This window comes from Apteryx mantelli, chromosome 1 (genome assembly GCF_036417845.1).
Source record: "Apteryx mantelli isolate bAptMan1 chromosome 1, bAptMan1.hap1, whole genome shotgun sequence".
Taxonomy (NCBI): domain Eukaryota; kingdom Metazoa; phylum Chordata; class Aves; order Apterygiformes; family Apterygidae; genus Apteryx; species Apteryx mantelli.
Window position 1 is genome coordinate 177412339 of NC_089978.1, and position 14135 is coordinate 177426473.

General features: G+C 35.5%; 1 protein-coding gene across 1 annotated transcript in view; it reads left to right on the forward strand.

Annotated features, from left to right (window-relative positions):
- Nucleotides 1–14135, forward strand: part of PPFIA2 (PTPRF interacting protein alpha 2) — a 363489-nt gene that overhangs the window by 298057 nt on the left and 51297 nt on the right. Inside the window, exons 12-16 of the mRNA XM_067312975.1 lie at nucleotides 5465–5548; nucleotides 5908–6039; nucleotides 6843–6905; nucleotides 8825–8916; nucleotides 13577–13712. Coding sequence (XP_067169076.1) covers nucleotides 5465–5548; nucleotides 5908–6039; nucleotides 6843–6905; nucleotides 8825–8916; nucleotides 13577–13712 — 507 coding nt within the window. The remainder of the gene's footprint in view (nucleotides 1–5464; nucleotides 5549–5907; nucleotides 6040–6842; nucleotides 6906–8824; nucleotides 8917–13576; nucleotides 13713–14135) is intronic.

Below are 14135 nucleotides of genomic sequence, written 5' to 3' on the forward strand. Positions count from 1 at the left end.
CTAACCTGGAACAGCATGATCCCATGTACTGTGCTGTCCTGCCTGGCCATCGCACTGGCATTTTGTCTGGTCATGACAAGTAGCACAGCTCTCAGCATGTATCCCGGGATCTAGACTGCCATGATTCATTGAGCCACCTTGTACTCACTCTCACAGTGTGATTTGTTTGCCTGCCCTGGAGAAGAGGCAGTTGGTAGCAGGATGAACCTCCCTCCAAAGTTAACTGAACCATTATTTATTCTACAAGATGCTTGTTTTCCTCAGAAGAGACAGACATTGGAGCATTCAGCATCTTTGGATGTCTGTCAAGTATGATTTCTCCTTTCATGTAGTTAGGAGATGGTCTAGTAGAGACAACCTGCATCCACCTACTTCCATTCAGTCACTCCCACCAGAAGTCACTCTCTCCTTGGGTGCTTGTGCAGCTAAGGTACACCTTCACTCCTCCGATCACAAGACGGCCTTGAGCATTTTATGCCATCATTCCAGTATGCAGATTACCAGAAATGCCAACAGTGCTTTTTAGCTGCATTAGAGAAGCACTGAGAGGGAGAAGAGGAAACTGAGGCAGCAGTCATATATACCATAATCATAGTAAAACACAGTTAGCACAATAACATATTTAGCTAATTTTAAAGGTGAAGAAAAATGACATGAAAACTGGAGGCAAGTGAGACATAGTGCTTGTTTTGTGAGGATGCGGGTATCTGATTTGCATTAAGTTGAAAAGAAGTAACAAGAGAGTGAAAGGAGAAGAAGAGCTGCGGAGGAAAGGATGCAAAGGAGACAAAGAAGGTCTCTTGCAGGAAGAAGGTGAGTAAGACAGAAACTTCTCTGAGAAGAAGGGAGGAAGAGAAGATGATGTATTCACCGCTGAAGGAAGTTGATTAATCTTCTGCTGGAAAAAAATGAGAAAATCTTTTGTGAGGAGGGAAGCACAAGAAATAACTCCACATTTACAACACCTCACTGTCAAACCACCCCTCCTCCTGTGCTCCCCTTTCCACAGACGATTTTGTCTTGATGGGAGGACAAAGGGAAAGAAGAAGGGATGACAGAGCTAAATGAAAGGAGTTGCTGACTAAACTTAAGAGGTGTAGAAGGTAGCAGCGAAAAGAGGAAGGGCAAGAATGTGTGGATATCTAGTGACTGAAAGGCTGGGTTTCAGAAAAAGGCGTGATTTAAGCCAAGACACTTTATTTCATATTTGCAATGGGCTAGAAGTGATCAGTAGCTGATAACTCTATGAGCTGTTGTGGCTCAGTCACCGTGATCACCTTCAAATGCACCTTGCATAGTTCAATAATGTATTGTTTTATTCTTGGGTCACTCACTAATTCAAGAGATAGCCAAAGGAATGTGTGCCATAAGAAGTTAGTAGAAAATCTGGAGACAGCAGGTGTTCAAAAGTCAAGGTCTCCAAACTGTGGAAATTAGCTTGTACCATTAGAAAAGTTTAGATTTGATCCTGCAGCTCAGCAAGAGGAAGAAAAATGATGACACCTGTATTGTACAGGTGCTTTCTGCATCAGTATGACACAAACTGGATTTTTTCAACTAAGATGCAAGGACCTAGAAAATGTGCAGTGCCAACAGTAACAGATGATGTGAAAGCAACATTTTTTTGGTGGGCGCATTAGCAACAGGAGCAGCAGCAGAGTTTTAACAGGGTTAGAGAGCAATAATACAAGCTGCTTTGGTATTCCATCAAAGCAAATTTTTCCTGTCTATTACTGGCTTGTACTGGCTATTTCGTTGCTATTTTGTAGCATATAAAGTGCAAATTGAGCATTAAGACTCATGCTGGTATCTCATAGGGGTTAGACATTGTTAGTTCTTGTCCACATATTTTTAATCCAGTCTAATATACACAATTTCACAAATCTATTTATAACTGAATATGCTGGCTAAATGCTTTGAATGCTACTTGCTGAATACCACACCATGTGTCTTGCTAATCCTCCTATACAGAGTAATAGAAAAGAGTCATGTAAGTCATGTATTAAAAAGAAGAATCTAGGATGAGGTCTGCCAAGCCAGTAGCCATGCAAGTTCCACTTTAGAAAGTTTTTAACTCTCAGCAAAGCAGTACTGAAGAAATCCAACTTCTGGTTATGAACCTCAGAGTCCATAGTTGTTCATTCTGTCTCAGGTGTGTCTTATTTAGAATATTAAATATTTAGAATAATGACATTTGTTTTGATTCTAACACATATTGAATTTTAATTAATTTTAAAGTCCCTTTACCTACCAGAGAGATGTAAAGAGAGATTAGTGTTGAGATTAGCTTTTCCTTTTTTATGCTAGAAAACATAATAGAGGTACTCTGAGCTACATTCAGCAAGGTTTTTAAGCAAGGATGTGCCTTTCAACACTTTAATATTTTTTATTAAAAGAAACCTATCATGCAAAAAGATTTACGTATATCTATGTGTGTGTATATATAGATATATACACACACACACACACCCCTTACTGAATTACAGCCATGGACAGTTAATGCAGCAGGAAGTGATGAAATAAGCAAAATTAGATATTTGTAAGAATTTTATGAGCATTTCTTATTCTTGTAAGAAAGCTTTCTATATAATATATAAATTGTGTATTCAGATAGCATGCATACTTCAGAAAATAATTTTCCTCCTCCTTCTCCTCTCCCAATAATAGTTAGACATAATATCACAATTACTTTATCCATTCAGAAGACAGTTTCCTTCTAAGGAATAAGCTATAGCATGGTTTGGATGGAAAAATCTTATCTTTCTTTTTTTAATCTGAGAAATAAATGTGAATGACAGCTAGTTAGACTGGCTTCTCAAGGGCAGGTTGTGGCAGGCGGCACTACATATCAGAAGTCTTAAATGAGATCTCCTTTGAATCTTGAAGCACTAGCTTTGATTATTTTATTATTTTTGCGTAAGCTTGCAATTAAGTGTATAGAGGCAGTGAAGATTAAGAAACTCACGTTTGAAGTTTGCAGTCAGCTGATGAAACTTCCAAGTAGTTTAATTTTGTAGGGTGATAGCCCCAATAGGTGCTGTATCTCCTTCAATGAAAGTGGTTTCAAAAGAGGTGGAATTCCTTAATCCTTCCCCATCATGAGCTCAGAGCTTTGACAATGATTTCAAACCTTCTCCTGACCTTAGAGCCACATTAAGGGAAAGCCTCCAACCAGTGGTTCAGACAGGACTCTGGGAGGGGAGGAGAAGAGCTTATCTCCTGTTAAGATAAAGCTTGTCATCATGGAAGGGATAACATGTCCTGGTTTCTGCCATCCCAGGGACTGAATTTTTTTCAATCCTATCTTCTTATTTATTCAATTTGGGAAAAGAAGCAGTGAGATATCGTATGAGTGTTAAAACAAACTAATATGCAAAACTCAAAGTTAAGATGAGGTAAATCGTAAAGTAATCGTCACTGGTCTAAATTGTAACAAATAGACCAAAGTTTCGGATAATAAGTCCAAATACATCACAATAGGCCTGTTTCATGATCAGAAACAGTAATTGCACTTATCAAATGAGCTTAGTTAGAAATTATACTGACCCTTTCCTTTACATTTTGCAAATATTTGAATTTTGTAAATATACTTAATCTGAAAAGCAAGTAAGTGTTAGTGGTCTTCAATGTTAAGCATAATACTTGCATTTATACAAGGCACGGTTTTCTTATGAATGTCTACATATCAGCAGCTGCAGTTTAGATTTATAAAACTGTAGGTCATAATTTTGTTTTCTGTCTGATATTTCAGTCCTGATAATACTTCTAAGTTTGTGTGTGATTTGGAGTTATGTTGTACAGCTGGAGTTACTTTGATATCTATTCCTAATTATTATTCTGATAAATCAATAGTAGGCAACAGTCTCACTAAAAAATACAGTTTCAAAAGTAGTATTTATTGTACATATTGGGGTTTGCTCATCTGAAGACTAAGAGTTCAGGATCTCTTTCTGAGAGAGGGTAAACTTGAAAGAATGAAATAGTGAGTGTTTGACAAGCACAGGCTCGCAACTCCAAGGCATCAGTAGCACTGTCTAGATTCCTTATGCACACTTCCATTTCCATGGCAACAAATTCAACATAGCTTTCCCCTTTCTTAAGTGTTTTTTTTTTCATGATAACATAGACTTGTTTGATATGACAATAACATGGACATTCATGTTTTGCAATAGATGACCTAATTAAGGTCAACTTCTGTCAGAAGTAGTAATGGATCTTTGGATGGATTACCATTTCTATATTCAGTAATGGCTTTTTGTTCCAATTAATATATTTCTGTTTATAGGTTCTTCTTTTATCTGATGACCCTGATCTTGCCAAAGGGATCCACCAGGGTGGATCCTTTCAAAGGGATATAAACTAAATTATTTATTTGGATAAAAGGGCTTATGTAGTGTATTCTAAAATGGAATACTAAACCTTGAGCCTTGTCTCTTTTGATGTTCTTTCGGTTTTCTAGAAATTAGGGAGTATACCATAACATTTCACAGTTCTATAATTGATCAATCCATTGATTTAGTATTTATGCATTGTTTTAATTCCTAGAAAATGGTAGAAAAATTATAAAGGACTTTCTGACAGTGGCCTCGCGGAGTCGTATTCTGGTGTTTAGTTTGTCATAATTCCAAATAACATTAGACTCTCTTAGGCAGTGTTGCTTTGATTTCACTATGTAGTAATCTGTCATCAGCCAGTCATCACTAACCTTGAACTTCCATGTGTAGGTTGATAGCTTTTTTAGCATTCCATTATTTTTCAGTTTACCACATCAACTGCATCATAATCACCAAGTATCAGTGTAGTTTATTCCACGTAAAAATCTGTCAGTTAAAAGTATTAAATTTTCAGTCACACTTTTCTTTTAAGCATTCTGTGCTGTGTTCTGTTCAGTGTCAGTGTCTTTAGTTCTGATTTTTCAATTTTGTCCCTCTCCTTTTCCTTGACTTGTTAGTCTGATCCAACCTCTTCTACCTCATCTGATGATTATCAATATATTATGGAAGCTAAACTACAAGAAATGATCTCCATACGTAGGAAGGTAGTCCTACTGGACTTTACTTTCTATTGCTAAATAGAATCCATCTGATTTGTTTTCATTTTTTTTTAACTTGTTTTATTTTTTTTTAATTGATAATCAACCATCGTGCAGTTCAGTGCTTCAGGAGCTTACAATTTTACGATGGCAGGTTTGTGTTCAAACCATGCACAGTCTGCATGTTACATTTGGCTGATTTCATTGCTCATAAATAACTCCAATGTTTTGCTGATGCTTGGATGTAACAGGCCTTCGTAGCTGACACATTTCAAGCAATGCTGTTCAGCTGCCTGTTTAAATAAAGTTTCTTTTCTGAAAACTCAGTTTGCAGTTAGTAGTAGCTTGCTTTATGTTTTGTTTAAACTTTACTGAGATAAAGACTTACAAAGCCATTTAAATTATAAAAAGAGTCTTTCTATTTTTTTACAGGCAGAAGAAAGGCATGGAAATATTGAAGAACGTATGAGACATTTAGAAGCTCAACTTGAAGAGAAGAATCAGGAACTTCAAAGAGTATGTGTATTGCAGATAACTTCTGCATGTTTTACTCTTTTAATTTGTCTGAATAGTGCTACATTATAAACTACAGCACACAAATCTATTGACTGGTAAATGCTTTATTTGTAGCAGTGATGGCAGCATCTTCCCATTTTATTTAACCAACTTAATGTAGTAATTTACATCTAGTTGCAGCTGTCTGAGTATTCTGCTGGTACAAAAGTGAATGTGTATTAATCAATAACTAACTAAATTTCTTGTGGAATTTCTTTACATGTATTCAGTTACCATAAAATTTTTGCCTTTTAATGATACAAGTCCGTACTGGTTACCTTTGAACACTAACAGTCTGTCCCTTCTATCCTATATTAAAGGCAAGGCAAAGAGAAAAAATGAATGAGGAGCACAACAAAAGACTATCGGATACTGTAGACAGACTTTTGACAGAATCCAACGAGCGTCTGCAGCTACACTTAAAAGAGAGAATGGCAGCACTGGAGGAAAAGGTAACGTGCAAAGGGCAGTATAAACTTCAGCTTATCAGTGGAGAGACTGATGCAAAGTTTGTAAATAACCAGTCCACCAAATGCTATGAGACAGTGAGAAAAAGGGAATTAGAACTGAGGATGGCCATGTTTCAGATGTGCTGTCAATCCTGTATTTCAGCCTGCTAATTTTCCCTCCTTCCTGTGTGCAGTAAGAATGAAATACTCTCACCACAGGAGAAGGAACCGCTTCCGTAGGAGAAGGAGTGATGTCTACCAGCTTTCCGTGATGTTTTAGCTTTCTGTAAGACATAATGTACCTGTAAAATTCAAATCATAAGACCTTTTTATCCATCATTTCCTTAATCTCTTCCTCTTCTGCTTATGTACCTCTAGTTTGATCTGAGGGGAATCTTTCAGAAGCATATTTCAGAATCTGTCAGAGGATATATTTCCAAGTTATATCATTGAAACAAAATGTTTTACAAAGCAAGATATACCCATTAAAAAGAACAACTTGGGAGAAATAGATGTGTAGAAGATGAGAGTCACTCAGTTCAACAAAAATCCAAAGTTTTTCCTGTTCTTGAAAGAAAATTTTCTTACATGCTTTGGTTATTTTTAGTGTTCGAAATTTAATATGGACTCAAACTGAAGCAGTAAAGGATTTTAATTTTAAGTTCAGTGATTAACAAGGTTGATTTGTTACATAACTTTGTTAACTTGAGTATGGAGGCTACATGTATATGGTGGTATCTGATATTTAACATTTCTTTAATTTCTTTCCTGTTAATCTATATTTCAATTTTCTTTTTACTTCCTAGAATGTTTTAATTCAAGAATCTGAAAGTTTCAGGAAGAACCTGGAAGAGTCTTTGCATGACAAGGTGCTATAAAATACTGCTATTTTATCTGTTTTTATCAAATGTTATATATTTATTATTTAGACATATGTATGAGGTATATTTAATTCTTCAACTGGCATGAAAAATCTTCCTGTTTTTACTGATAATTCCTTTAATCACCCAGATGTCTCAACTAGCCATTCAAGGTTTCTAACAATTCTTCTAAGCTAAGTTTATGGTTGAAATCCTAGCCTTGGGAAGTCAGTACTAAAATTCATACCGATTTTACTGGCTCCGGAATTTTTGTTCTATCAGTTTTAATTCTGAAGAAGTCTTGTTTAACAGAGATGTACCCATAACTGGTTACACTTTCACAGTGAAGAATATAATTGCTGGATTTGATGCAAATCTTCTTAACAGGTGCAGTGACGTTATGTTAAATATAGCTGAAAATTACCTTTTTTAGTTCATTGCAGGTTAACCCCTAATACTGCTTAGTGAATCAGTCAGATTAATTATAAATATTTATTTGAAATCCAAGTGTTTGGGCTTTTTTTTTCCCAAGTTATATGTGCCTTGAGGGCAGCGGAATACACAAATATATCTGCCTTCAGATTCATAGAGGAAGTGTTTCTGTAATGTATTGAATTCATGTAAAAGAAATTGTATAGAATTCTGAAGCATAGCACCATTTGATACTAAGGAAGAATATAATTACATCCCAAAACAGATATATTGAGGAAAAAATAGAAAAAGAAATATCTGTGCAAATCGATTGTTATTTTCATCCACGTTCAGATAACCTTGTAGAAAGGAAGAGAGATATTCTAATTAAAGCCCCCAAAAGGAGCTCATGAAATTGTCTGGGTTCCTGGCTTCTGTATATTTTCTTTGTGAAGCCAGATAAGCAGTTTAGAGCTTATTTAAACTGTAGTAACTCTTCTAGAATAACTTCTCATATAGATTGCATATTGTAAATTCCTTTTCATGGTGTAGTTTATTTAGTTCCTAACTCGTTCCTAAGTATGCCACGGTAGCTAATCCACTTCCCTGCATAAACGTAGTCTTTCCACCATTCTTTATTCTGTCTATGCAAACTGTGAGAGTGATTTTGATCAAGAAATTTCTGTGGTGGAGGCAGGGAAAAAGAGAATGACATTTGCAAAACAGGGCTTGTAGGTGTTATCATGATGTTCTGAACAGCAAGGCAATCCCTTATGTGTTCTTCACTATTGCAGAATAACTAAAATATTTTCTATCCCATTATAGATGTCTGAGAAGGTGGCATTTCATAATATTTACTATAATGTATTTTAAATAAATAAAATTTTCCTACTCTACTACTATAGTTATAAGATGCATCTTCTGTGGCAAAATCAGGATTATACTTCACCATCAAGGTGGTGACAGACTGGATATTTCTAAAGCCGTATCAATTGAATCAAAGCTTCCTATCATTTTGCTGGCAGAGAATCTAAACCTGAATTATGGACTCTGTCCATCTGTGTCAAGAGTCATATGAATATTTAAGACAGAAACCAAATTGAAAAAGAATTAGCCACTGTATTCATTTCCACTATAACACTATTAAAACAATAAAGTTACATTGGAAATAACTCTGGAAAAATAAAGTAGTTACACAGATAGAAACAATCTGATATAAAAATCTACATTTTTATGATAGTATTTTGTGCAAAAATGTTTTTAAGTTTTATTTGTTGTGTTTATTTATTGGTTCTTGCTTAAGGGTGGGAAGAACATTTAGAAGTGAGTTAAATATATTATCATTAGAAAAAGTCAGCTAAAGCTCTGTGCACTTAATGGAGAGGAGTTTTTTTATTATGTTCAGGTTTATATTCAAGGTATCTTATCTTACTTGTTTAGCTTTATGAGATTAATATCTCATAAAGTAAGTTTATTTTGTATCAAAAGTAAGTATATCTTATTTTTCTCATATCCAGGAAAGACTTGCAGAAGAAATTGAGAAACTGAGATCTGAACTGGACCAGATGAAGTTGAGGGCTGGTTCGTTAATTGAACCCTCGTTGTCAAGGTAATATTTAAAGACAAACATTTCCCAACTTTGAATTGCAAGAGAACATAAATAGAAATGTCTAGTCTTTGCAACAAGGATGTGTTCAGACTACACATTAAAGAAATACATGATTATTTTTAAAATATAAAATCGGTGCTATGATTATTATTGTTGCTTTTCGCTTTTTTCGTAGGTATATGGGGCCTTATAGCAGTGAGTATGCACTGAAATATCACTGAAATCAGGGGAGGTCCTTTAAATTATGGAAAGTTTTTGAAAGTATATCAAAATACTTTATCATTAAGCACTCCTGGAAAAAAATAAGTTACAACTATCATCCTTAAAACTAAAATTGATCAGCATATATATGATTCTATTAATTGATATGATTCTATCAATTACATCTAACAACAACTTTTTTCATTAACTTTTTTCAATTAACTTTCTATAGCATGTAGAACAAGACCACAGGCCTTCGGCTAACAATGAAAGCAGTATTCGGAGAGATCTGTCAATAATACATTATGTCTCTTTGAGACAGAAGAGCAATATGGAGTCAATAGTGGGACAGGTAGCATAGAAGTAACCACTAACAGCTGAAATAATTTCATGAAAATAGTGTTAGAATTCTGAAAAGATAGTCCTTCTTGCTCAAGGGTATCCTGTGAAATAAAATTGATCCTTTATTGATAATTGTTTGTGCCATGTCCTCTTTTCATAGCAAGCAACACTAATATGTTAACTTTTAAAGACTGCTGGCCAAAGCTCTTGGCCCAAGACTAAATTCAGAGCACTGTTATCCTACGACATTTACTCCCACTGAATCCTGCTGGTTTTGCTTGCTCCAGATACTGTGTGCCTCAGGCATCTTGCTCAGCACTTGGACATGACTTTTCCCCAGATCTTTTATTGTCTTTGGAATAATATTATTCTACATATGGAGAACTATTAATGAAATTCACAATGAAATATTTGTAATTGTAATAATTTTTGTTCCTTTGGGAGTGTAAGTATGTATACAGACATGCACAACACTGGTCTTTGATGCTGAGGGCTTTGCTAGGACAGAGACTATCGAAGAGATGTGTCGGGAGCAGCCGCCCTTGGTGAACAGCAGCCTTTCTTGCTGGGTAGATGAATATCATTAGCTCATGCTCTGTAAATAGTCTGTTTAGCCCTTGTCAAAGGGCTGCTTGAACTTGGCAAGCTATCTAAATGTCTTGGGAATTCAGCAATTCCCCTAAAACAGTACACTTTCCCATTCATGACCTCACATGTGCAAAGCTACCAGCAGTAGTATGAGCTCTTGTTTCTAATATGTTTCCCCCTCTCAGGAATATGGAGGTCTCAGCATTAACTATTTATTGTTCACAGTCCATATTCAGTTCTGTTTTTACAGAAGTCTGCTCTTTCAGCAGAAGACTAAAGAAGCTGGTCAGCAATAAATGTCTGCTGCCAGAGACTAGAACCTGGACTGTAACTTATTCCCTGCCAACTTACTACAGAAGTACTAAATATTATTAATTATCAAAGCAAAGTGCTATTGTAGCAAATATTGTACAAACACAGAACATAAAAGATAGTCATTGCCCTAAAGAGTTTACAATGTAAGAGAGGAGAAACATACAGGGAAAAAAAAAATTGTAGTCCAGTGTGGTAGATGGAGGTTTGAAGACATTTGTAGCGCAGCTGTTGTCAAGTTTTCATATTGGTGTAATAATAAAAGTGAGTTTTAGACAATTTTATAAGGTAAAATCCCAATTTTTCTAGTATTATGGAAGCACCTACCATGCATGATGGGAAGCCTAAGAGAAAGTATACTGATGGTTGTTTGAAAAATAATGCAGAGGCAATAGAGATTAGCATAATCACCCAAATAGTGATGAGAGCCAAAAAGCCTCAGGGGATGAAAGGTAACTGTTAGACAGTGGATCAGTCATGAAAGTTTGCTGAAGCACAAAGATTTTCAGGAGATTCTGGAAACAAGCATACAGAAGACCATAAGTCCTTATAGGTATACATAAATTAGGTTTAAAAAATTGTCCTACAATTAGTCCTACAATGACTTTTTTCATTTTTAAATTTATCTGAAGACCATGAAACTTTAGAACCAGCATATATGCAAATTATAGAAAACTTAAATACATTTGGAAAAGGGAACATCAAGCAAAACATTAATAAGTTTTTCATGCACTATGACTAAGACAAAGATCATTGATCACTTAAAATAATGTTGATCTTAGCTTTATATTAGCTAATTTCTTATTCTTTTAACTTTGTTGAAATAACAGTGATTTATATTAGGAGACCATCCACACAGATTCCAAGTTTGCTTCTCTTAGCTGCTGTTTACCATGATGATTTATAGATAGAAAAAAGAAGAGGACCAACATTTATGACTGCACTATGAGCTCACCTAAAATCTGAGTTCTGAAATATTATCCAGTATGATTATATCATATTTTCACATTTCCAGGAATCTGATATCCTCTATCTTTTTTTTATAATATTTATTTTTTGTAAGTGATATTATATTAGCACACTTGAAATCTTTGTTATTATTTTAGATTTGTCACAGTACTTGTAATACCACATAGCAATTAAGTTTCTCCATACCATTCTGTCAAAGTGCCTTTATTCTGCTATAAAGTGACTCACTTCTGTTAGCAGAGGGGTCAGTCTTTGGTCTTTCTGAAGAGATATCTCATCATGTTGGTTGCTGCTTGCTCTGGTGAGAGCAGCTTCCTGTTACAGTACTTAGTCCTCTGCGTGTTTGTGCGGTTGCACAGACCCCCCACAGCAGTTAGAGGCTTTCACATTTATCAATATCTTCTCACATTTATCAGTAAGCAGACATCACAGTTGTGTTGTTTTATCTTTCACTTTTATTTTATGAAAGTGATGTTTGAAATTTTCGACCAATGCTTCAGTCTTCCGAGTACCAGGGTGTCTAAATTCAAATTAAATTCTTCTCGGGGAAAAGTGAATCTGTATGTTTAGAAACAGAGATATAAAACTAGAGCCTGGGGAAACAGTCACACTTACAGTCTGAAGTTCATGCAGACTTCTGTGTAAATAAATGTGGTTTTCTGAAAGATCAGGCATTCCCTTACTTAGCTTTTGTCCCTAAGGCTAAAGCCATCATTTTCTTGGGCAGCCTTCTCCTCAAAGTGTGAGAAGTGTTTGCGAACAAAAATTTCATTTTGTTTCTGAGGGTTTTTTTCTGATTTGTTTCTGAAACTGATTATTAACATTGCTCTGAACCTTGTAAGTTGTCTGTAGCTGATTGTAAGCATTTTTCCCATGTTTTAAAAAATATTTAAATACAGCTTTAAACTCCCATTTTATGCTCTTTATAGATACTGAAACATCAAGTAGAAAGGCTTTGTTCTCCTATCCCTGTTATTAGTAAAACAGAGATTAAAACTTCCCTTACTAATAGCATGGTTTTAGTTAGCAGTCCTCTTCTCTCCATTCCAGCTATCTCAGGGAGAGCTAATGCAGGGGCGTGCTCATCTGTCTGTAGAGCATTGGGTGCTCTTCCTTGTCCTCTTTGAAAGCCATGAGCGTATTTTAGGAGTCGCTATAAATACATACATACTTAGTTGTCTTATCAATATAGTATTTGTTACCTTTCTTTTTTCTACCATAGTTATGTGCTATTATAATCATGTGCCTATACACTTATTCATATATTTCTGTGGAGATGGGTTATGTATTAAGAACTAGAAATTGGCCAGGTCTCCACTGCTGTGGTTGACTGCTCAAATGGTGCACGGAGCCTTTGCTCTTCTGACTTCCCTGCGCAGCCCGTAGGTGGGATGCCTCTAAGGGCCCATACAGGGGAATTTTTATGGCTGTTGTTTGATCAAGGACATGAAAGGCCGGAGAACGGTGTCTGCAGCCAAGAAAAGATGTGCTGAAGCCAGCAAGCACATGCGTCACCACAACGTCCCAAGACTTACCAGGACCATAGAAAAATTTCAGGGTCAACCGTCATTATTCCAGAATCTTTCTAAAGTAGGGCCTATTCTTCTTGGTGTGCTGACAGCTTCTCATTTCAAAACTACACTCCTGTCCTAAATGTATTTTTATGGAAAACTTGTAGGTGCTTTTTCTCAGGTTTATTCTCTCAAAAGCATCATTAGATACACACAATCCATTCATAACCTATGCTATATATCTCAGGGCAGTTCACTGATATTTTCATAATGCAGAGCAGAGCTTTACGGTCAGAATGTTTTATAGATATCTTCACTCGTGAACATGTGCCATTCTTACAGTAACCTCAGGAATATTTATTCAGGAAAGTAATGGAAGGAAAATACATAGGATAGTAGATTCAACAGTCAGTACAGCTAATTGTCTTCACCTGAACTCTGCATGTTTTTTCCATGTAAAACTTTTGGATCATAAGTTTTACTATGCAAGGCCTTCATTTTGAAAAATCAAAGGGTTTTTTTATTGCCTTAATCTTCTCATAATATGATTTCAATTTTTTGCTTTTAAAAGTTTTTGTTTAAGTGTAATGTTTTTGTCATTTCTTCTGTGAGACACAATAGTTTGCTTAAAAAAAAATTAAAAATTAAAAATCTGTCTTTCTATACTGAAGGTCAGTGGATTATTACTGTTATTACTATATATACTCTCTCAGTCTATTGCTTTGGCTCTTTTTTAGGCCTCATCTTGACACATCAGCAGAGCTGAGGTATTCTGTGGGCTCACTGGTTGATAGCCAGTCTGACTTTCGGTCAACTAAAGTGATAAGGCGACCTAGAAGAGGCCGGATGGGAGTACGCAGAGACGAACCAAAGGTTAATCACCAATTTCATTTCAAATATTCCTTGATAAGAGAATGTATTTCAGACTGTTAAGCTTTCAGTTTGTGTATTTCAGGAAAAAGCACGTCAAATACAAACAGCAAGGTTTGTTTTGTTTTGTTTTGCTTTCCCCATACATACTCAGACAAGAGTACTGTTGTACTAAAATGAAGGCAGAGAAGATTTAAGTTCAGATATCAAAGTTCAAACATACTTTCCTGTCTGTCTTTTCTGCGTATCACTGCAAATTTCCCTGTTAGTTAATTTTACATGACATTAGAAATTATATGAAAATACTTTACACCATCTGCAATGCCAAAAAAATGCCTCTTTGCAGTAATATTACAAGTGTTAACAGAGAATTAATCCTTGAATAAGGACTCTTAAATGTTAGTTGCTCTCCTTTGCCATTTTATA